The sequence below is a fragment of the Peromyscus maniculatus genome, chromosome 2, assembly GCF_049852395.1.
Source record: "Peromyscus maniculatus bairdii isolate BWxNUB_F1_BW_parent chromosome 2, HU_Pman_BW_mat_3.1, whole genome shotgun sequence".
Lineage (NCBI taxonomy): Eukaryota > Metazoa > Chordata > Mammalia > Rodentia > Cricetidae > Peromyscus > Peromyscus maniculatus.
This window is the reverse complement of record NC_134853.1, coordinates 127,291,486-127,315,817: the sequence shown is the minus strand read 5'-3', so window position 1 is coordinate 127,315,817 and position 24,332 is coordinate 127,291,486. Positions and strand designations below refer to the sequence as shown.

Below are 24,332 nucleotides of genomic sequence, written 5' to 3'. Positions count from 1 at the left end.
CTAGGTGCTTCCGCTTTCGCTGCTAGACATCAGTATTGCACAAACAGGTGTGCCTGAAAAACAGGTGTGGTCCGTTGCCACAAACCCGGTGAGTGGCGAAGGCAGATTTTGACTACTCAGCAGACGAAGGTCAGCTTAGAAGGTCACAGAACCAGGGCATGCCTAAAAAGACCTGGAACCTCAGGTTGCCCAAGCCGGCCCGGTCCTTTCTCCATTGGCACTGCTCCGCCCTCCATATGGAGCTGTCAGGACAGGCCCTTCCAGCTGCGCTAGCCTTCCTCACTCCAGCGCTGTGGTGTGGCCCAGTGCCCTTCCGCAGAACACAGCAGGCCAGGTCTTTCTCTGGCCATTATGGATCTAGACTCACTTGACTATCTCTGTACTCAGCGGTGAGCCCAGACGGCAAGAATCAGGCACCCAAGAGCTGCGGCTACTTTTTCTTCTCCGTCCCTAATAAAGCACAATTCCTTATGCTCCTCCCGGATGCAGTCACCTCTGTGGGGCGGAGAGATAGAGAGGTAAACTGAGGAATGCTGCTCTGGATATGCGTGGGCTGCCCTTCTCTACGGACTAGTGCCCAGCTGGTCCTGCTCCCTGCCCCGGACCTCAGTTTCCTTGCGCTATCTTATCTCCCTCGCAGGTTGGAGCGGTCACCCGGCTTCCAGAGTGCAGGTTGGACTGTGGTGCCCAGTGTGGCAAGGCTTCCCGGCAGGTCTGGACCTTGGACTGACTCTTTCTCACAGATCCTGTGTTTGGGCTCTTGTCTCACCCTCCTCGGAAGGATTTCACAAAAGAGGGGTCTCCTTAGTGAATTTGAGGAAAACACTACTTCAGCAGTATTTTCAAGTCAAAACATTTGGGTGCTGTTTTTACCTACTAGCTTTAGATTTGAAACACAATACACTTAATGGTTTTTTGTTTTTGTTTTTCGAGACAGGGTTTCTCTGTGTAGCTTTGCGCCTTTCCTGGAACTCTCTCTGTAGCCCAGGCTGGCTTCGATCTCCCTGAGTGCTGGGATTAAAGGCGTGTGCCACCAACGCCCGGCTACATTTAATATTCTTTAGTGCCTAGTTTACCTTAAGTTGCTATCCATCATGGGCTGAAACAATCTCCCATTGCTTTGGAGTATTGGGAGGAATTTCCAGAGAGCTTTGCTTTTTAATTTTTTTTTTCAAATTGTGGCAGTATAGTTCATATATAAAATTCCAAGTGACTTAAAAAAAATTTATTGTGTGTTTGTGCGGTGGGGGCACACGTGTGTCATGGCATCCCTATATAGATCTGAGGACAACTTTCTGGAGTCCAGTTTTTTCCCCTTCATTTGGGTTCTGGGGCTCCAACTCAGGTTGTCAGGCTAGGTGGCAAGGGCCTTTACCCGCTGAACCATCTCCCTGGCCAAAATTTTTCTGTTTCTGTTTGTTTTTTTGAGACAGGGTCTTTCCATATAACTCTGGCTGGCCTGGACTCACTATATAAACCAGGCTGGCCTCAAAACCACATAGATCAGTCTGCCTCTGCCCTTTGGTGCACCGCCACACCCAGGCATTTTAACCGGTTTTTAACTGTACAGTTTATTGGCATTAAGCATAGTCACATTATCACCACCTTCCATTTCTGAAACCTTTTCATCTTCCAAAATTGAAACTCCACATCTATTTAAATAATCACTCCCACCAGATGTGGTGGCTCATGTTTTAGTATCAGTTACTCAGTAGGAGGCCAAGGCAGGGGGATTGCTAGTTCAAGGCTCACCAGATTGGCCGGGCAACATGCGAGACCGTCTCAAAATAAAAATAAAAATTTTTACAAGGATTGGGGATGCAGCTCAGTGATGGAGAAAGGATTCCATACCAGTCCTTTCCCAGCCCAAATCCTCAAGTGCCTGGTAATTGCCATCTCACCTTCCCTTTCCACAACTGATTATTTTAACACCTCATGCAAGTGAAATAATATTTGTTCTTTTCTTTTTCTTTCTTTTTTTTTGGGGGGGGGGTGTTCAAGATATAGTTTCTCTGTGTAACAGTCCTGGCTGTCCTGGAACTCGCTTTGTAGACCAGGCTGGTCTCAAACTCTGCTTCCCAAGTCCTGGGATTAAAGATGTGTCAGCACTGCCCAGCATATTTGTTCTTTTGTATCAGGCTTATCATTTAGTATAATGACTTCGAGCTTAATCCATGATGTAGCACGAGTAAGACGTTCCCTTTTTATTTTTGCATTTTTTTTTTCCAGACAGGGCCTCCGTGCGGTCCAGGTTGACTTCATACTCACTGTGCAGCCCTGGCTGGTCCGGAACTCTCTCACTGCTGTAGGACCCCAAATGCTGGGATTGCAGGTGCACACCACCACTGTTGGACAGCTTTTCCTCCCTTTTTTCCAGACAGGGTTTCTCTGTGTAGTTTTGGTGCCTGTCCTGGATCTCGCTCTGTAGACCAGGCTGGCCTCGAACTCACAGAGATCCTCCTAGCTCTACCCCACCCCCACCCCCACCCCCCCCACCCCCCCGTCCCCAGTGCTGGGATTAAAGGCGTGGGCCACCATGGCCCAGCATTTTTCTCCCTCTTTAAGGGTGGGCAATATGCCATGGTCTGTATTGTCTATACCTATCACTCTTTGTTCATCCATCATTTGCTGGTAAGAACATGGGTTGTGGTAACTGTGAATGATGCTGCTACAAGCAGGGGTAGTGTGTGTGTGTCCTGATATTGTGGCACACACTGAGAAGTGGAATTGCCGGGTCACACTGTAATTCCATGTTAATTCTTTGAGGAATGTCTGTGCCGTTTCACAGCAGCGGAACCACTGCATTTTCCCATCGACAAAGCACAAAGGTTCCGACCTCTCTACATCCTTGTCAACACATGTCCTTTCCTCTAATTCTGTTCACATTCACATCCTGATGGGTGGGCTAGGATTTTGATCTGACTCTAAAAAGAGGAGTCGGCGTCGGGAGAGAAGGGAGTAAGTGTGTGAGTATGTGTGTTATAGACACTGGAAAGGTTTGAAAAGGTTTCAAACCAGTGGTTTCTCAATGCAACTTAGGGTGCACCCCGGGGCTAGAGCTGCCCCTAACTGGAGCTCACAGAGTGTGGGGAAGAGGTGGCAGAAGATAAGATAAAGGTAGAGGTGAAAGCCCCTCACAGAGTCTCCATCCTAGCTGAGAAGCTTGGCTTGATTGCCCTGGCAATGGAGTCTGGGTAGCTACAGATCTCTCAAGTGTTGAGTCCTGGATGGACTGTGACTACATAATCTTATTAGATGTGACCAGGACAATTTATTCTGTCTGTGTCTTAGCTTCCTTTCCTGCATAATGAGAGTGGGGATGGAGAGGTTGTGGTAGCACCCGTGAAAGAGAATGAATGAGTTGGCCAGACAAAGAAGTTTCCATCACGGGGAGGGGTTGGACTGTCCAGGGCAGAGGCCTCGGTACAGAGCTGACTCTCGCTGGCCTGCTCCCTGTCTTGCAGCCGGGACTCTGACCCATGGACCTTGGTTTGTATCTTCTCCTCCTCCTTCAGTCATCCTGCAGCCAAGAGGATCACTGTAAAAGAGAAGACACAAGCAGCTGCAGGCATTCCCACAAGAGTGCCAAAGGAGGCCCAGGCTGGTAGAAAGGCCTCCTGCTCGGTGCAAGGCCAGCCACAACTCCATGGCACATCAGCAGAGCTCTCCAAGGAAACCCCAGTCATCTGTCCTGTCCCAGGTGGGGAAATGGAAGCCTGATGAGCGTACCTTGTCCAGGGTCACCAGCTAGGAAACACCAAAACCAGGCTTCCGATGTATGAGTCACCGAGAGATTGCACTACATTCATTGACTCATTTCTCATCACTCAACAAATGTTTACTGCCCATTTCCCAGTGGCAAGTACTGTGGCAAGAGTGAACGAAACAGTCCCTTTCTGTGGGCCTCTGAGAGGCCCTTCCCAAGGGCTAGGTATGACTCTGAACTCTTGCCTTGGAAGTAGGTCATTTAATCTTCTCAGGAGTCTGGGAGATAGAATATTGCTTCATTTTTCCAGGTAATGGTGCTGAGACTTAAGGAGATGACTTTCCTGAGGTCCCCATGCTGGCGAGGGATGGAGGCCATGGCTGATGCCTCTGACCACCAGCTCAGTGGTGTACTGTGGGTACGATATCAGCTGTGACTTATGTGGCTACCAGGCCTGGAATCAGAAGTCCAGCTCTCCATTTAAATACCAGCTTTGGTGGTGGTGGGTAGTGGTGGGGGGCTGTAAGAGGCCTGCCGTGCCTCTGGGTTGCCATTGGTTGGATGCAGGACTGCCCATGTCCTCTGTCTAACTCCAGCTATCCTGTCACCCTGGGGAGCGGGGTGTAGGTAGATGTTTGTTCCGTCTTGGCAGGATCTGATAATGATAGAGAGACACCAGACATTTTCATAGCACAGCCAGAGGATGCTCTCTGTGGGGGAAGGCAGGAGGAGGAAGAGCTGGTCGCGCCAGGTTGGGGGCACACCCTCCCCTCCTTTCTTCACTGAGTGAGCGCTTCCTTGTTTGGGATTCTACTCTTTGAAGCTTGAAGTATCTGCCCACCCCCACCTCCTCCCTGCAGCCTAGCCAGGCTGCGTAGGTCGTTGGTTTTCCCACCATACGCAGAGGACAAGGACCACATTTGGGTTGGGGACATTCTTCAGTGTCTGCTCAGAGTGGGTGTCTGAGTATGGACCGGTCCTGATGCGACTATACATCCCACTGATGTTCCTAGACCCTTCCTTCACCTACCTCTCCACCTTACTTGCCCTCCCCGAGTTCCTCCCAGTAGGGAAGGAACAGAATTCCCAAGTCTGCTCTCCCGTCGGTTTCTGTCAACACAAGGTGGGCATGAAGGCGATTCCTGCCTGAGCCTGGGCTTTCCCAAGTCGGAGCAGAAATAAAAGGATTCTCACCAAGTGACAGGAACACTCTCTTTAAACCCCAGGAGGGATCCTCAGGTCTGCGGGATCCCGAGAAGGGTCTCTGGGGAGGCCGCACTGGGAATATAAAAATGAATGAAAACGTCAGGGGGCAGGCAGCACGCTGGGGAGGTCCCACGCGGCACGAAGCCGGTCTGTGCTTGCTGAATCACAACGCCCGGGTTGCGGGTTGCCTTGGCAGCACGCGATGTCAGGGCGGTGTTGAGTGCGGGGGTGGGGGCAGGCTGGAGGCCGGGTTCAGCGGGACTCCATGTCCCCCGCGCAACACCATGTCCACCACCACCCCGAAGTGGTTCAAAGGGGCGCCCTTCGGGGTGCAGAGTCACAGGTGGGGCCCAGCTGCTTCTTGGTCTGGCATCCAGAGTCCAAGGGAGTTCCTGTGGGCCCCACCAGCTCCTCTGACCCGGGAGAGGGAGGCTAATCCAGAGGCCTGGAGCCCGGGGAGGAAGGGAAGAGGGCCGGCTCGCCCCTCCCCCACCTCTCACTTCCCGGCCCAGGCTCTGCCACACTGAGTCTTTCCTCCTCCTCCTCCTCCTCCTCCTCCTCCTCCTCCTCCTCCTCCTCCTTCTCCTCCTCCTCCTCCTCCTTCTCTCTTCTCCTCCTCTTTCTTTTTTTCCTCCTTCATCTTCCTCCTCCTCCTCTCCCCAGCTCCTTCTTCTCACTATGTAGCCCTGGCTGGCATTGAACTCACAAAGATCTGCCTGCCATAGCCCTCTGTGTGCTGGGATTAAAGGGCGTGGACAACCACGCCTGGCCTCTAAGTTCTTTTGTTTTCTGTTACACTTCTGTAATAAGTTCTTTAAACTATTTCTAGAACATCTTCTTTTGTAACATATTCAGAGAGGCCACAGGCCCTGTCCATAAAACACTCAGCTAAAAAGTTCTGAGTGGGTTTGCAGCCCAGAGGTCATATTTCTTTTCTTTCTTTCTTTTCTTTTTGAGACAGTCTCTCTACATCACCCTGGCTGTCTTGGAACTCATTATGTAGACCAGGCTGGCCTCAAATTCACAGAAATCCACTTGTCTCTACCTCCCAAGTGCTGGCATTAAATGTGTGCAACACTATGCCCAACTGCCATATTTCTCTTTATATTATATTTAATATAGTTGTGTATAAATGACCCGTGTGTCACACATGGTTCTAGGATCTGAGGTCATGAGGTGGTATGGATAATAATCATATATATATGTTATTAAAAGTATATTAGAGCCGGGCGGTGGTGGCGCACGCCTTTAATCCCAGCACTCGGGAGGCAGAGCCAGGCGGATCTCTGTGAGTTCGAGGCCAGCCTGGGCTACCAAGTGAGTTCCAGGAAAGGCGCAAAGCTACACAGAGAAACCCTGTCTCGAAAAACAAACAAACAAACAAACAAAAAAAAAAATATATATATATATATATATATATATATATATATAAAAGTATATTAGAGATGATGTCAAGTGTACACGATGCAGTGTAGCTGTCTAGAGGTGGGGAGGATGATAAGGACTTGGGAACAAAGGATGAAGCTGTGAGGAGAAGCAGAGCTTAGGTGTGATGGTTAGTGGCAGAACATCTCTGGAACGCTCAAAACAATGAAGCAGATCCAAAGTCACTTCCATGGGCCAGCTAAAGTCATCTCTCCTGGGAAACCAGCTCCCTTGTCCCCCAGGGCTGCCCCAGCCGGGACCAGATGCCAGGCATTGGGTTCTCACTTGGCTACATAACTCTCTAGGTTTGATGTCTCCTCTGTTTATCCTAACAAGAAGAAGTTAAGCACCTTCACAGAGGCCCCGTACTCCAGGCATCATTCTGTGGAACAGGTGAGCCTGCCTCCTCTCACGGGGTCCGTGTCCCTCGCCCTACCCACCTGTGCATGCTCCCACCCAAGCCTGGCTCCCACCCGGGCTTCAGCTGTGTTTGACAAACTCCGGACCGTGGAGGAAACCCAGGAGTTTGGGGGCAGCAGGCTTCCTTCTAGACTTCAGCGGCAGCCTGGTTCTACACTATACTTCCCTGAAGTGGATGGACGGGGCCAGTGACAGGGGCAGTCAGGACTGACTCCTGAGTGCGGAGCCCCTGAGTATCAGCTGGGGGACTGTCTGGTTCCATTTCCAGGTCAAGGGAGACTTGGGGGAGGACTTGCTGGGGGGTGGGGTGGGAGGCTACATAGTTATGACTGACTCAGCTCTGAGCCTGTTCTGATTTAGTCCCATATAGGACCTGGGACCTATAACTCCAAGGATACGTGCTTCAGTAAGAAGTTTCTGGAACAGAAGTTGGGCACGGGCTGGGCTCGGGCCCAAGAAGCCACTCGGCTGACCCAGCTACCCCACTTCCAGTACCAGTCCATCATGAAGGAAAGACAGCAGCAGGTGAGACTTGGAGCATGGTCCTCCCCACCTCCAGGAACCAGGCTTCCTGTCCTGACGGCCATTCCTTCAGAGTCCTGGTGGACATAGCTTCCTCTTGGAGAGCACCATCATCCCCTGGGCTCCTTCCTGGCCCGACCTTCCCTGGTCTCTTCATCCTGCCGTCTCTTCTGTTGGGGCAGGTGCACAAGCTGGGGCCTGGCTCCTACAACTTCAAAGACTTCTTAACCCAGCTGCAGCAGAGACCACAGAGCAGGCGCGGACTGCTCAGCTCCGGGGAGACCCGCTTCCGAGGACTCATCGGGGTAGGTGCTGGTGTCCCTCGGGCCCTCTGTCCTTGGCGGGAAGAGTGTGGCAGCTTTGATAGTTTGGGGAGCACCCTTCTTTGAACATGTCTCTTCCAGAAGGGACGGATGTGGTTCACCTCCAGGTCTCAGACGAAACCTAGAATGTAGTAGAAGCTCAACAACCAATTTGCCCACTTAGCTGTTCAACCAGGAAATAATGATGCAGCAACAATGGAATGCATGTTCTGAACTAGGCCTCGCGGGGGTGGGGGGGTGGGGAGTCCAGCACCTGGTCGGGGTGCTGAGGGGGAAATCACACAAGGAAGGAGAATGCTGTGAGGTGGTGTTCAGAGAGCAGTCTGGGAAGGGCCCTCTGGAACAAAACAGAGGGGACTCCGATACCTGACTCTTGTGCTAGAACGTTCCTGGAAATGGGAACAGTATAGGCCAAGGACCAGAGGTGGGAATATGCTTGGCTAGTTAGAACAATAGACAGTCAGGCTAGAGAGAGCTGGTGAGGTGGGAAATGAGGGGGTCCGGAGTGAAGGCTGTAAGGAGGGCCTTGCAGCCAAGGGAAGGCCTTCAAGTGTCCTCCTGGGTGTTGTGAGAGGACACTGAGGTCTGGGGAGGCCAAGGACTTGACTGACAGGTTTCCTGCGTGTTGATTGCAGGGGCTGCTGCTGACTTGCTTTGGATCAAGTCAGCACAGTTAGGGACCCAGCTTCCTAACAATGGGGTTTTCTCTGGAATACACTATGGCCCTCTGAGCCATGGGAGGAAGCAAGACCCATCTCATTCTTCTGGGGCCAGACAGATGGGATCCTCAGGGTGGTCTGATTTTCCATGTGCAGGTCCCGCCTCCTCTGCTAGGTCTGGCTCCCCTAGGGTCTGGTTGCTGGGCCCAGAGGTGAGGTGGGCTGCATCATCTGCGTAGCTGCAGTGCCACCATGTGGCTACAAGGTGCATATCACCCAAGACAAGCCCCACCTCCCTGCACCACAGATGAACGCTGCTCACTGTACTTCAAAAAACCAACTTCTGACCCTAGAAGCTAAACCAGGCTTCTGATCCTATCCTAACCGCAGTTCCTCTGCCCCTAAAACTTTCAGTCACCACACCCCGACTTGTGTGATGGGACCTACAATGTGCCAGGCCCTGGGCAGAGGGCTTTGTAGACATTCTGCTTTATCATCCTTCCCTGCAGGAAAGTATTACCATCTCTGTGTTAGTCCCATGGTCCATGAGGCTCAGAGGCCCAAGCTCCCCCAGCTAGGAAGCAACAGAGCCAAGGGTCCCAACCTAGGACTCGGGGTGCTCATCTATCCCAGCCTGTTCACAGCACAGTGAGGAAGCCGGTCACAGAACTGTAGGTGTGGGAGACGTACTCAGCCTGCAGACCAGCTAGCTGCCTGTGTGCTGGGGAGGAAAGTGTGGGTCCCAGGAGAGATGGTGTCTGGGGATCTTTGCAGGGTTGCTATGATTGCCCAACCAGAGGGTAGGAAGGGAATCCTGGGGTGTGGGTGAAAGCATTGTTAAACAAACAAGAGCAGGGAGACCAGGCCGGATGCCAGGTGCTGAGGCGGCGGCAATGTAGCTGGACTTGAGTTAAAGGTGTCAGTGATGGAGGAGGAGACTCTCGGGTGATGCTGGGTGGTGGGGTGGGTAACACACGCACAATCTGAAAACCTCGTTTCTCTTGAGGTTTGAAACCCCAGGCATTTCTTCCTCAGGTGAGCCAGCACAAAATGTGGGCCCGGCAGCCTTTGTGTTTCTGTCTCCTGCCCCGCAGAACTATTATCCAGGCCCTGGAAACTACGGGGAGAAGGGTAACCCATACACGCGGCTGGAGGAGAATGCCTGGAACCGCTCTCATTCCGAGGGCCTCATGTGTCGGATGTCCAACAAGCCGCCCCCCTTATCTCACCAGGTACCCCCCGCCAGGCTCATCCCGCATGGTCCTGGAGGATGATGACCTCAGGGGCGGGGAGGCTCAAGTCCACCTTGGTCATTCCCCTATAGGCACCTACACCACTTTCGTCTCTAGGGCAGTGGCCTGGGACCTGGGACCTACACCATCAAAAGTGACATTGAGAGCTATGTGGCACGATCCACTGGTACTCGTGGCCCCTATGACATTTTCTCTGGTGAACGAAGCAAGCCTGTGCCCTATGGACATTATTCCACACAGGTATGTGCCAGGGTGGGCGGCGGTGAGGTCCACCGCTTCTGCCAGGGTGGGATATGGTTCCCCATGTTAGGTGAGGGGCCAGAGCCAGGCTTTGCACATCTGATCCTATGGCTAGCTCTCTGCTCAGCACCACCATGAAATGCACGGATAGACTGATGGTCCAGCAGGCAGGGCTGGTGAGTCAACCGCCAGGCCTGCGGGGGACCCCAAGGGCACAGGTGCAGGCTTCCCGGACAAAAACCTAGCTCAGTGAGTGCCAGGGCTCTGGGTGACAGAGCCCCAAAGTGGGAGAGGAGGTGACAGAGGTAGAGATTTTGCTTGCCAGACCCATTTCCCATCCCATCCAAATCTTCTACGGGATTTCACAGTTTTTTCTGTGTGTTGCTGTCTTCACGCTTATGGCTAAAGGGACCGCCGTACGTGTCCAGACCTGTCTGTCCTGCCCCCACCACGGAGTCACTGTGTGAGCAGGATGAAAGCAGTTCACAGACTAGGTGCAGGGAAACAGCCCGCGTGGAACTTCCGGTCGAGGGGAAGGGAAGCACCATCAGCCAGGAGTAGGAGAGAACCTGCAGCGTTAGTGGGGAACCACTGTGGAGGCAGATGGTGTTAACAGCGCTAGGAAGGAGATGGTTAAAGTGGAAATAGCTGTGAGCCGCTTGGTAAAAAGTCACCATCCTGTGTCCCATGACGTGGCTGATCTCAGGGCCTCCCAGATCTACTTGCCGCTAAGGCCATGTGCCCAGCACAGCAGGGCCTTGGGAACCATTTGGACCTCCTATACCCCACCCTCCCATCCCCCCATCTCTCCATCCCCCCCCCCCCCATCCCTCCATGCCCTGTTGCTACTACAACCAGGGCTGGACATCTTTGTTATGAATTTTATTTTTAGGGCAATTTTAGATTCACAACAAAATTGAGAGGCAAACAGGGAGTTTCTGCATACTCTTTGCCTCCTGTACCACATACAGACCCCCTCCCCCATAAATCTTTGGGGTTTTTTTTTTGTTGTTGTTGTTTTTGCTTTTTTTTTTTTTTATTTTTCGAGACAGGGTTTCTCTGTGTAGCTTTGCGCCTTTCCTGGAACTCACTTGGTAGCCCAGGCCGGCCTTGAACTCACAGAGATCCACCTGGCTCTGCCTCCCGAGTGCTGGGATTAAAAGTGTGCACTACCACCACCCAGCAACCCCATAAATCTTTTAAAATGTACGTTCATTTATTTCTTTGGGCGTGCGGGTTTGTTTCATGGCATGCTTGTGGAGGACAGAAAACAACTTTCAGGAGTCAGCGTTCTGCTTCCACCAGGTGGAAGGAGATCAAACGCCTTGGGTCCTAAGATCCAACTCAGGAGTTCAAGCTTCACTCCAGGCCCTTTACCCATCCTCGTCCCCTGCTCCGCTGTCAAAGTCCCACACCAGAGTAGTGCACTTGTCAGTCAAGGGTCCTCAGGCACTCGCCATCCTCATCACAAGCAGTAGTTTTACAAACTGATTCTCTTCACTGGAGTCAGTCTATGCGCTGGGTTTTCTTTTGTTTAGTTTTTCATTTTCATTTTCTTTCTTTCTTTCCTTCCTTTTATTTATTTATTTTTTTATAAATCTGGGCATGATCTCATATACCTTTAATCCCAGCATTCTAGAGGCAGAGGCAGTTGGATTTCTGTGAGTTGGAGGCTAGCCTGGTCTATACAGCGAGTTCCAGGCTAGCCAAGGGTGCATAGTGGAATCTTATCTCAAAAAACAAAACAAAATAAAAATCTAAAAAATGTATGTATGTATGTATGTATGTATTTATTTGTGTGTGTGTGTGTGTGTGTGTGTGTGTGTGTGTGTGTGTACACCCTGGCACGTGTGTGGACATCACAGAGCAACTCCTGAAGCGAATCCTTTCCCCACGGAGTTACCCTGCCAGCCCATTCTGTGAATTTGGACTCTTGTGTTTGGACACAGTAGTTTCACTAGCTGGGGGGAAAATCTGTGCTCAGACTTGGTTTTAAATATTTGAAATACTATCCCTGACTGGCACAGCGGGTGCTGAGTAAGTGAGAGAAAGAAAAGAAAGGCATGGATAACGGCCGGCCGGGTGGCAGTGTGTGCACATGCCGGCCTGGTGCCAGCACAGTCCGATCTGGCACAGAGAGGTGGGTGGTACCTCGTCAGTGCCACTTGCTTTTCTGTGAGGGCTCTTGAGCCCATGACCTTCCTGAGACAACATTTCTTTTTCTCTTCCCATTCCTCAGAAAAAGAAACCCCGGGAACCAACGAGTTATAAGAGCTTCGTGGACGAACTTAACTCAGCTCAAAACAAGAAACGTGGGGTTTTTTCAAAATATCCCCGAGAACCGAAAAAACCCACAGAGAGAATTTTTTGGACCACCCTTAGTCAGTACCCCAGAAATATGGTCAGTGTACCCCACGGTCTGTTTTCTCTCTTGGAAGGCAGCTCTCCAGTAGGCTAGGGAGGTTGGGGGAGGTGGAGGGGGCAGCGGTCAGGTCGGGTGGGAAGCTGTGTCTTTGTCTGCCAGCCTGGCCTTGACCTGGTCAGTCACTTTCTGAGCCTCGCTTCACACACCTGGCCTGTGAACGCAGCCAGTGCGTGAGCAGCTGTGATCAGGATGACTGTGTAGACCCTCGTAGCTGAACCAGGCCACCAGGAAACCCCAGCCAGGGATGTTTTCCTCCCTGCCCTCCCTCCCCTGGCCTTAAAGATCTGGAGAATGGGCAAAGAAGGCCGGGTAGGATGGAGTGTGATAGGGTCCATCCTCAGGTTTGCCTACCTGCTCTACCCAGGGAGGGGCCGGTCTCTACCTCCTCAAGGCAGTCCTCTTGGGGCACAGTGGCCATTTCTCTGAGTGGGACCTGGCAGCGCCTGCCCAAGGGAAGGAATGAAGTAGGGGAGGCTAAGGGCGTGGACACTCTGACCCCTGCTAAACCACTGTCCATCCTTCTCCCAAGGGAGGTTGGGAGGGACACCACTTGCATTCCATAAAAGGAAACCGGGGCGCAGACCTCGAAAAGGGTTTGCTGGGTTCCCCAGGAGGGGCCTGGAGACCCTTTATAGGACTTAGTTGTCCGGCTTCAGGGCCAGTGTGCCTCAGTCCCAGGCTGCTGTTCAGAGCGCATCTCTGCTCATCCCAAGGGCCCCTGGGAACCTGTCAAGAGGTGTCTGGTTGGGGGTGGGTAGAGTGGGTGGTATGAGACATGTCCGACTCGAGGGTGCTTCCCTTACCTCATCCTTTGACAAAGGCCCAGTGGTGCTGGACAGATGAGGTCAACTGCCATCAACCCTCAGTTAATCCCACCTGGGCTGAGCTTTCGAGGGCTTCCTCAGTCACCACCCCTCACTACCCCTAGGATATAGCTGGCCCTGGTTCTTGGACTCCTCATGAGACGGAGCAGAAACACGTCAATCGGCCACCATTCCTCCTGGCCTCCAAGCGCTCAGGCAATAAGGCCTACCAGATGATTATGGGAAGCTGGGTGAGTGCATCTGGGTTAGGGGAGCATGGTGATGGACAGGGAACTTCTCCCACCTCTTCAGACAGTCCCAACCCGTTGTGCCCCTGACATGGAAGCCCCTTGGGCCTGATATTATCTCTCTCTCACCCTCTCGCCATCTTATTTTTCTAGTCGCTTGTTCTCTAGGGTCTCCAGCTTGAGCAGGCATGGCGGGCTTGTTAAGGGTCGGTTCAGTGGGCCTGTGCCCAGGCTTCTGATTGAGTCTGCCTTGGGGAGGAGGGCAGGAAACGACTCTTCTAACAAGTTCCTGGGGTGTGCTCTTTTCCTTGCCTGTCGCTGTCATCTGGTAATCCCCCAAAGCCACCTGTGTGGGAGAAAAGGCTTACTCTAATTCCGGGGCTACAGTCAGTCAGCACAGGGGAGTCACGGGGTAGCTAGACCCATTACAGCCGCAGTCAACAGCAGAGAGGAATGCATTAACGCATCCATGCCTCCTTGTGTCCAGCCCCCTCTCTATGCTTACACAGTTCACAACCCACACACAGAATGATGCCACCCACAGTGGGTGAGCCTCCATTAATATAATCAACAACCCCCGCCTACCCACCCACCCCCACACAAACACACTCACACAAACACACTCACACGCCAACTCAATCTAGACAACTCTTCATTGAGATCCTCTTCCTGTACGATTGTAGGTTGTTGACAGTTAACACTGATAAGCACACAGAGGCCACCCTTTGAGAACCAAAGAGCCGAGAGGCTCCACCCACCGTACAGCTCTCCCTTTCTCTTCCCTTCCCTGGGCAATGCTTCTCCCTGCTCTCCATTAGTCTTGGGTCTTGGAGGGCAGCTGGTGGAGATGTTAGCTCATTTCTTATGCCCAAGTGGACAAGTCCTCTCCTGTTCCTTTCCCTCCCCGGCTCTTTGTTGTCCCCGGGTGAGTGATGACGCCCTCAGTTTGGTAGTGTTTTCCAGAACAGGCTAGTCCTAGCATTTGTGAACACTTCTTAAACCCTTTCCCCACCAGCTTTTTAGTGCACATTTATCAATCGTATCAATCCAATAATTATACACAAATCCTAAGCGAACAGTTCCATGAGTCACAAAATTGTCTTAGCCTCCCCCCCCCCCATTCACAGGTTTTGCTTCCTGCCTCCAGCAGAATGGGGAAGCTTTGTCCAGATTTGAACTTGCTGTTTTTAAGATCTTTCCTGATTTGTGACAGTCACTTTTTGCCATTGTGAAACAAAACAAAACAAAACAAAACAAAACAAAACAAAACAAAACAAAACTCTGAGCCAAGTGAACTGAGGGAGGAACCATTTCCTTCAGTTCAGAGGTTTCAATCCACAGCAGCTGACTCCATTGCTTTTTTAGGGTTAGGGTAAGACAGAAACACCATGGTGGAGGAAAACTGCCCCCCCCCATTGTAAATGGGAGGAGAGAGAGAGAGAAGTTGAGGGTGTTGATAGGGGACAGGGTCCTATTATACTCTTCAAAGGCATGCCCCCAGGAAGCAGCTTCCTCATCTAGGCCTTACCTTCCAGTAGCCATCATAATCCATTCACCATTAAACTGCATGATTAACTGGGGACCAAGACTTCGGGGGACACTTCACATCCAAGCCATATTCAAACCAAACTTCATATCCATAACATGGTCTCTCTGAGACACATCTTGCTTTTAATTTACTTGCTTTAGCTTTATTATTCTGTTTCCTAGCTCAGCACCCCACATGCCAACCCAATCTAGACAACTCCTCGTTGAGATCCTCTTCCTGTATGATTGTAGGCCGTTGACAGTTAAACCCGGACTTTAATTGTCATTAACCAACCGCTGAGCTCTCAGAATCTCAAGTCAAATGCTTAGCCTGCAGCTGGACAGCTGTGCTGCTGTCCTGCCATCCCAGGGCCGGTGCCTGAGGCTCATTTCTGTTGCTGTGATGTAAAAAGCCCTGGTACAAAGCACCTTAGAGGAAAAGCCACTTTCTTTTAGCTCACAGTTCCAGACTATCGCCTACCATCTCGGGGTGGGGTCGGGGGTGGGGGTGGGGGAGCGGTGTCGGGTCAGGATGAAGGGAGCTTAAAACCATCACGCCGTGGTCAAGAACAGAGAGAAATGCCCACATGTGTGCTGCTCAGCTTATTCTCTCTGCTCCTGTACAGTCCAGGACCCAAACCCAGAATGGTATCGGCAGGTTGGGTCTTCCCACATTAATTAATGAAATCAAGACTATCCTCCACAGGCACGCCCAAGGCCAACCTGATCCAGACAGTCTCTTGTGGTGACTCTAGATTGTGCCAAGCTGACAATTAAAGCTAACTTTCACAGCCAGCCATGCAAAGTGGAAGGAAGGACTATGTGAGAGCCAGTTCCAGAGGCAGGGCGGGAAGGCCCCCTCTGGACACTCCTGCTTGAGAATGGCCTAGACTGGTCTCCTTACCTCCTATCTTCTCTGTCATGATCTTACTATGTCATCTTGAAAGTTATGTCTTGCCTCTGAGCCTCTCATGGCAGACCCATGGGCAGGATGGCCTAGGCATCATTCAATGGAGAACAAACTGGGCAGCCTGGTGAATGGAGCTGTCCTCTCACAGCTCTGGATCCCGGAAGACCAGAGTCCATACTGCCTATGAAACTGATGGTTTCATGAGAATCCTTCCTTGCCTCTTTGCAGCTTTTGGTGGCCAGAGACCCTTGGCTCTCCCAGCTTATGTCTGGACCACTCTGATCTCTACTTCTGTGTATGATCATCTCCCCCATTGAGTGCCTTGTCTTACAAGGACCTCTGTCATATTAGACCAGGGTCCCACCTGCTCCAGTATGACCTCATCTCAGCCCATTATATCTGCAACAACCCAATTCTCCAATAAGGCCACTAAGATTAGGGCTTAAGCACATTTTTGGGATTGGGGGGAGGACACAATTTGATTCATAACAGTTGCGGGGCGGGGGGGGGGGGGGTTCTGGGGCCTGAAGGGAGGAGAAAAGGCCTGAGGGCAAGTCTCCAAGCCATGCTCACTAACATCCTGTTGTATTCTCCCTGGACAGAACCCAGTTGGGGTAGGCCGCTACCTCAACACCACGCTATTGGAGACCAAAGACAGCCGGCAGCGATACCGTTCTCTGTTCCTGAACGGATCCAAGCGCTACCTGGAAGACCCAAGCCGAGACCACCTCCTGCAGTGAGTATAGCTCACTGTAGCTCCTGGAGGGGGCTGAGGGGAGGGAGTATGACCCTGGGTGGCCTGGAGGAGGGGCATGCTCGGTTCCCATGCCAGCCACACCCAAGAGACCCCGGAGACGTTCAGTTTAGATCTCGGTTCAGCACGTACTGGCTGTGGGAGCTGAGCTGGGCTTTGTGTCCTTCCGCTGTTAAGTGAGCGGATGGCTGAGAAGATGGGGTGATCAGTCTGGGATGAGGAAAAGGCTCCTGGTTTCAATCCTCTACCACCAGGTTTAGCCCTAGGTGCTCGCATCTCACAGAACCCCAGGTTTTTGGTGTTTGTCAAGGGTTGGTAAAAGTCATTTTAGGGCACCGTGGAGCCTAAGCATGAAGGGCACATGAAACCCTGTGGCAAACGATGAAGAAGTCTCAGATATCAGCGATGGCCATGTTTTATTGATCTAAGAGAGCGCTGGCTAAAATAGAATTTCCATGGTAGATTTGCTTGAATTTGATGGAACAAGAACTTTAGAATTGAGTGTTTTCTTTCTGGGAAATTATGGAGTGGACAGTATGAGGACCCGGTGCTGGGCACCAGATGATTTGCTCAGAGATTTGTTTGTTTGTTTCTTTTCCCATTTTTCATGTGCGTGTGGGTGTGCGTGTATGCATGTTTTTGCATGTATGTGTGTGTGCATGTATGCATGTTTTTGCATGTGTGTGTGTGTGTGTGTGTGTGCCTATGCATGTGGAGACCTGAGGTTGATATTGAGATTCATTCTTCAGTTCTCTTCCACCTTTTTCATTGAGGCAGGGTCTCCCAATCAAACACAGAGCTCACTGATGCACATGTTCTTGCTGGTGAGCTTGCTCTGGGGATCCCCACTCTCCATTTCCCTAGGTGAGCATTAGAGTTAGGCTACTCTACCCACCCAACATGGGATTCTGGGGATCCCAACTCTGGTCCTCATGCTTTTCTGGCAACCAAGCCCTTTAATTGATGAGCCATCTCTAGTTTTTAAATGTAATTTATGACGGTATTATTTGTGTAAAGATAGTCTTTCTTGATTTAATCCTTTGTTTGGGGGTTCTTGAGACAGGGCAGTGGGAAGTAAGAGTTTTAATAGATTTCACATGTGAAAATGCTGTCTACTTTCCTCGCCTTCACAACTGATCCATAGTCTGGTTGGAAATAACCAAATTGGGATTCATTTTCCTTCAGGATTTGGAAGGCTTTGCTGCAGGTTTTCTAATTCCCAGCTTGGTTCTATATCATTCTGGCTTGTGCATGTAACCTGCATGTTTCTTTCTGGAAACTTCCAGGACCTTCTTTGTCCCTGGTGCTCTGAATCTTCATGGTGATGTGCTGTACTGTAGTCTATTTTCAAGCATTGTGCTGGGCAATTGGTGTGTTCCAGTCATCTGGAAGCTCAGGTCCTTCTCCTCTGGGGAAGTTTGATTTTGGGGTTTTGTCTGTGATGATTTTAATGCCCCCCTTTTCTTCTCTCTTTTAGAAATTTGTCAGATGTCTTTATTTGGCATTCTTGGTTTTTTTTTTTTACATGTGTACACGTGTGTAGTGAATGTGCGTGTGTGTATGTATGCATATGAGAATGTGTGTGGGTCCATGTATATGTAAATGTGTGTGCATACATGTGCACATGTGTGTCAAGACTGAAGTTGACGTCAGTGTCTTGATTTGATTTACTGAGGCAGGGTCTCTCAGTGGAATCTAGAACTCCTGGATCAACTAGTCAAGCTAACAGGTTAGCTCAAGGACTTCCTCTCCTACCTCCCCTTTCTGCTCCCAAGTACTGTGTGTAGCCGGAAGTTTTCTCCGGTCTCGCTTATTCCCAAGGTCCCAGAGCTGCTTATAAAATAATCATTCAGAGGCTTAATATTAATTACCAATTGCATGGCCTATGGCAGGCTTCTTGCTAGCTAGCTCTTATAACTTGACCCCTCTCTACTAATCTATAAGCTGCCACATAGCCATGGCTTACTTACTTTTACATCTTGCTTTTCCTGGCAGCGGCTGGCGTCTCCTCTGCCTCTCCTTTCTCCTTTCACTATCTCTTGGATCTTCCTGCCTGGTTCCATCCTGCCCCGCCATAGGCCAATGCAGCTTTATTTCTCAACCAATCAGAGCAACACATATTCACAGTGTACAGAAAGACATCCCACAGCAGCTGTGATTACAGGAGACTGTCACCACCACCTGGCTTCTACATGAACTCTGAGGATCCTAAGTCCTGTCCTCACACTTGGAAGGACTGGAGTTTGGATGAACTTTACACGCTGAGCCATCTCCCTGGCTCCTAGTTTCTTCTTTTCTTTTCTTTTTTCTTCTTTGTCTGCCTTTTCTGTTCTTTCTGATAAGATTTCCTGGTCCTAGTTTTCTAGCCCCGATTCTATCGTATTTTTAATCTCCAAGAGCCTTTCTGTCTTATCACCTGCTCTTTTTTCTTTCACAGAGTAGTTCTGTGCTGTTGACGTAGGATGCTTTCTTACCAAGGACACTCTCTTATCCAAGGAGATACTACAGTTTTTCCTAAGCGTGTTGTCTCCGGCTCTTCTGGGCTCTTCCTTTTTCTTCCCTTGTTCACTCACATTCAAGAGAAACACACTGCAAATGCCCCTATAAGTCTAATGGGGCAGGGGCTGACGGGATCCATCATTCACCTGTCACGCTTCCAGGGCTTTCCCTGGGACCACTGGGATTTCCTGGAGGAGAATCTTCCGTTCTGGGTGAGGCTGGTGCAGTGTGAGTGCTCTGGGGAGGAAGGCTGGGCTCCTCCTGACGACTGCGCTCCTCCCCTTCCTTGGTCCTCTGCCGTCTGCTGTTGCCTGGGCCCAGCCCCTGCCCGGAACCTTTCCACAAGCTAACCTGCTGTCTGTGTCAGGTGGGGAAGAAGGAGGCGAGGAGCCAGCGTGGGCTGGTACAGCTTTCCATCTCCATCTCCATCTTCTCTGTTGGTCTTGGGCCTGCTGTCTGCACTTCCTGGGCCTCCCTGGGGTCTGTGGCAGGGGCTGCATTTCCTCCTGGCCCAGATCTCTCTTTTCATCTTCACAGCCTGGCCGACTCTCCCTTCTCTGTCCATTTCCTCAGACATAGTTACCCCCCCACCCCCCACCCCCACCCCCGAAACCCTGAGTCCCCTCATCCCTCCCCTTTCTCTATAGTTTGCCTGGTCTTTAAGAATTCCTTTAAACACATTTTGGTGGATCTCAGGTGGGAGTGGAAATAAATGTACATATCATCTGCAATTTTAGAATAAAAAAGATTTATTTTATGTGTATGGATGTTCTGCATGGATGTGTGTGCAGCATGTGCGTGCTTGGTGCCTGTGGAAGTCGGAAGAGGGCATCGGATTGCTTGAAGCTGGAGTTCCAGATGGCTGTGAGCTGCCATGTGGGTGCTGGGAACTGTACCCAGGTCCTCTGCGAAAGCAGCAAGTTCTCTTAAGAGCTGAACCCTCTTTCTAGCCCTCCACCTGTCATTAAGGAACACTAATACTTTTAGTGTATAAAAACACCTGTCACCTTTCTGGCCAAGGTGCTTAGTCTTATTTTACACATATTAAACCCAGGCAAGAGAGAGGAAGGAAGCGGGTAAGTTGCCCAAAGTCACACAGCTGGTGAGCAGCAGACTGAGGACCAGAAGCCAGTCTGTCCTCTTCTAGGTCGGCGACTATTCTCCCGTGTCAGGCCCTTGTGAGGATTTGGGAGCCTAGAAAGAGTCATGCCTGGATGATCAAATGATCAAAGGTGTGTGTGTGTGTGTGTGTGTGTGTGTGTGTGTGTGTGTGTGTGCGTGCGGGGAAGGGTGTGCATGCACATGTGTGAGTATGAGTCACATGTATCTGCATATATGTGAGAGTGGGGTATGTACATGTGTGTGCATGCATGTGGGGTCTGGGTGTGAGTGTACAAGTGTGTATATGCATGTAGGGATGTGGGTGTGAGTGCACATGTGTGTGGTGTGTGTGGGTTGCACATACATGTGTGTACATACATGTGGAAGTGTGGATGTGAGTTCCCGTGTGTGCATGCTCACCACATGTGCATGCATGTGGGAGTGTGGGGGTGCATGCACATGTGAGTGCATGTGTAGGGGTCAGAGTGAGTGCACATGTGTGTACATGGATGTGGAGGCTGGAGGTTGGGTGCAGGGAAGCATTCTCATCCGTCCTTACTCCTCAAGGGAGCTGTCGTTGGGTTTCTATTGTGTGAAGAGACACCGTAACCACAGCAACTCTTTTTTTTTTTTTTTCTGAAAATCCAGTTTATTTTCCATGTTGTGGACAGATCCAGTCAGTGTGATCAGGTTTTCTGCATGTGTAATAATTTATCAAAATAAGTTTTCCCACAAGTCTTCCAATCAGCTATGAAAATCCTGATCTGACAATACACCAAATAAAGAAAGCTCTTGACAAGCACCTCCTAAAGCTGGAAGAACACCTGGCACGTCTCCTCTCTCCCATCCACTGCGCCCAGCAACTCTTATAAAGGAATTTAATTGAGGCTGGTTTACAGTTCAGAGGTCTAGTCCATTATCATCATGGCAGGAAACATGGCAGCATGCAGGCAGACATGGTGCTGGAGAGATGGCTGAGAATTCTACATCTGGATCCATAGGCAGCAGGAAGAGGCTGAGACACACTAGTCCTGACTTGAGCATCTGAGACCTAAAGCCCCGCCCACACATACACATGTGACTCACCTCCACCAAGCATACTCCAACAAGGCCACACCTCCCAACAGTGCCAGTCCCTGAGCCTATGGGGACATTTTCATCAAACTGCCACAGTAGGGCCTCTCAATCTAACTCAGAGCTCATAGATATGAACATTCCTGCTAGCCAGTTTGCTCTGGCATCCCATGTCTCTGCCTTTTAGGACTGAAATTACAAACAGGCCACCACTCCCACCCAGCACTTACTCATGTGGGGTCTGGGTTTCCAGACTCTGGTCTTCGCCCTTGTGAGGCAAGAGCTTTAACCACTGAGCAATCTCCTCAGCCCTATTACTCAGGATTTCTCTGAAGGTTCTAGGACATGTAGTTAGACAAGGAAAAGAAATAAGAAATACAAATATTGGTCAAGAAGAGAAAAATCATCATGATTTTAATAATCTATGTGTTGATGAAAAATTCTGAAGACAGTTAATTTTAAAACTATAAAGTCAAGAAGGAAAAAAAAAAAAAAAAAAAAGGCAAGTTCAAAGTTAGGTGGTGGTGGTGCACGCCTGTAATCTCAGCACTCAGAAGGCAGAGTCAAGTGGATCTCTGAGTTCAAGGCCAGCCTGGTCAACACAGCCAGGACTATATAGAATATATATAGAGAGACCCTGTTTCAAACAACCCCCAAAACAGAAAGGCAAGTTCATTAAAGTAGGTAATGAGTAATTCCCTCTCCTGACACAAGCACGGCTTGAGAAAAGATCCCACTCTCATCAACAGCACCAAGGATGAAGTGGAATGGAGTAAAGTTAATACGGCAGAGTTAACATAAAGGAAGTGGGGGCTGGAGAGATGGCTCAGAGGTTAAGAGCCCTGGCTGTTCTTCCAGAGGTCCTGAGTTCAATTCCCAGCAACCACATGGTGGCTCACAGGCATCTGTAATGGGATCTGGCGCCCTCTTCTGGCATGCAGGCACACGTGCAGACAGAACACTGTGTGCATATATAATAAATAAATCTTAAAAAAAAAAAAAAACATAAAGGAAGTGATTGGAACCTCTGCTGAAGGATAGTGGACTCGCATAACCAGGGAGAATACCATGTTCATGGATGAGAAACCCAGTGTTAGAGAAACAGTCATTGAGCAGTGTACAGTACCAACAGGCAGTGGTGGCGCACACCTTTAATCCCAGCACTCAGGGGGCAGAGACAGGCAGATCTCTGTGAGTTCCAGGCCAGCCTGGGTTACAGAACGAGATCTAGGACAGGCACCAAAACTACACAGAGAAACCTGTCTCAAAAAAAAAAAAAAAAAAAAAAAAAATGCCAGCCTGGTCTCCAAAGCGAGTTCCAGGAAAGGCTCAAAGCTACACAGAGAAACCCTGTCTCGAAAAACCAAAACCAAAACCAAAAACAAAAACAAAAAAAACAAAAACAAAAACAACAAAAAAACAAAAAACAAAAACAAAACAAAAAAAGGAAAAAGAAAAAAGAAAGAAAAAAAGAAAGAAAAACAGTCATTGTTCTCATTGTACACTCATTGTACTTTAATCCCATTAAAACTCACATCCTGGGGTTGAGGATTTAGCTCAGTGGTAGAGCACTTGCCTAACAAGTGCAAGGGCCTGGGTTCAGTCCTCAGCTCCGAGAAAAAAAAAAATCACATCCTAGGGGCCTGGAGAGATGGCTCAGCAGTTATGAGCACTGGCTGCTCTTCCAGAAGACCTAGGTTCAATTCCTAGCAACCACATGGCAGCTCACAACTATAACTCCAGTTCCAGGGGATCAGATACCCTTACACCAATGCACACAAAATTAAAAAAAGATTACATCATAAAGTTCTGGGCAGAGGAGGACACGATAAATTTATTATAAACTTTATCTGAAAGAGTAAATACATACGAATATTTTTTGGTAAAAAAATGATGACCCAATTTAAGATGCATGGATATTGAGTGAATTAAGCCAGTCTTATAAGAGACAAATATTGTATATTTTCTCTCATTTGCAGTCCCTAAGGTTTTTTATGGTCGCACAAAATCATGTATGTATATATAAAACTATAGTAAAAGAGAAATTGCCTTAAGGAACAAAGTGGGTAGTTAAAATGTAGAGGACTGAGAGAAGAGGGTGCAGGGGGCACGTTCAATATCTAATAAATACCTGGAGGACATCTGCTCATTTTATTCTTTTTAAAAACTTTGTGTATGTGTGTGTGACACGCATAGGTGGTGGTCAGAGGATAATTTTGGGGGTCAGTTCTCCTCTTCTATCTTTATGTGTGTTATGGGTTATGCGGTTGAACTGGTAGCCAGGCTCATACAGCCACTGAGCTATCCTACCAGCTCAAAGATTGTTTAAAAATTAAATTAGCCGGGCATAGTGGCTCACACCTTTAATCCCAGCACTTGGGAGGCAGAGGCAGGAGGATCTCTGTGAGTTAAAGGCCTGCCTGCTCTACATAATAAGTTCTAGGACAGCCAAACTATGTACTGAGACCCTGTCTGAAAACAAAAGCAAAAACAAACAGACAAAAACCAAACCAAACAAAACAAAATTAAATTAAAAGATGCATAGGCATATGCTTAGAAAGCTTAAGATGAAAAACAAGCAGAAAAAAAATTTTTTTTAAAGATTTATTTATTTATTGTGTATACAGCATGTATGACTGCAGGCCAGAAGAGGGCACCAGATCTTGTTATAGATGGTAGTGAGCATGTGGTTGCTGGGAATTGAACTCAGGACCTCTGGAAGAACAGTCAGTGCTCTTAACCTCTGAGCCATCTCTCCAGCCCAGAAAATTTTTTATTTGCTTATCTGTGCATGTGTAAGGACATGTGTGTGCCATGGCACATACGTGGAAGTCAGTTCTTGACTTCTGTCATGTGGATCCCTGGGGACTGAACTCAGGTCTTCAGACTTAGCAGCAAGTTCCTTACGTGCTGAGCCATCTCACTGGTCAGAGCATCAAACTTCTGACCACAGTTGTATCTAGAAAGAAAGACTATGAAAGTTTGTTTCTGAACTGTTTGATTTTTATCAAAATTTTTTGTGTATGCTTTTTATTTATTTATTTATTTTTGTTGTTGTTTTGAGATAAGACTTCGTGTAGCTGAACTCAGTTTGTGGCTGAGGGTGATCCTGAATACCTGGTCCTCCTGTATCTGTCTCCCAAGTGCTAGGATAAAGATTCTTTTTATAGCCAAAAACAAAAACAAAAAGCCTGCAAATAGAGCAAAACAGGAATTCTTGAAATAGACACAACCTAA

General features: G+C 49.5%; 1 protein-coding gene across 1 annotated transcript in view; it reads left to right on the top strand.

Annotated features, from left to right (window-relative positions):
* The first annotated feature begins 5,051 nt into the window (after nt 1-5,051).
* Cimap2 (ciliary microtubule associated protein 2) overlaps nt 5,052-24,332 on the top strand; it is a 30,290-nt gene continuing 11,009 nt past the window's right edge. Inside the window, exons 1-9 of the mRNA XM_016005733.3 lie at nt 5,052-5,255; nt 6,643-6,730; nt 7,118-7,282; nt 7,462-7,584; nt 9,356-9,493; nt 9,611-9,754; nt 11,994-12,155; nt 13,108-13,233; nt 16,270-16,403. Of these exons, the coding sequence (XP_015861219.2) occupies nt 5,197-5,255; nt 6,643-6,730; nt 7,118-7,282; nt 7,462-7,584; nt 9,356-9,493; nt 9,611-9,754; nt 11,994-12,155; nt 13,108-13,233; nt 16,270-16,403 (1,139 nt within the window). The 5' untranslated portion in view covers nt 5,052-5,196. The remainder of the gene's footprint in view (nt 5,256-6,642; nt 6,731-7,117; nt 7,283-7,461; nt 7,585-9,355; nt 9,494-9,610; nt 9,755-11,993; nt 12,156-13,107; nt 13,234-16,269; nt 16,404-24,332) is intronic.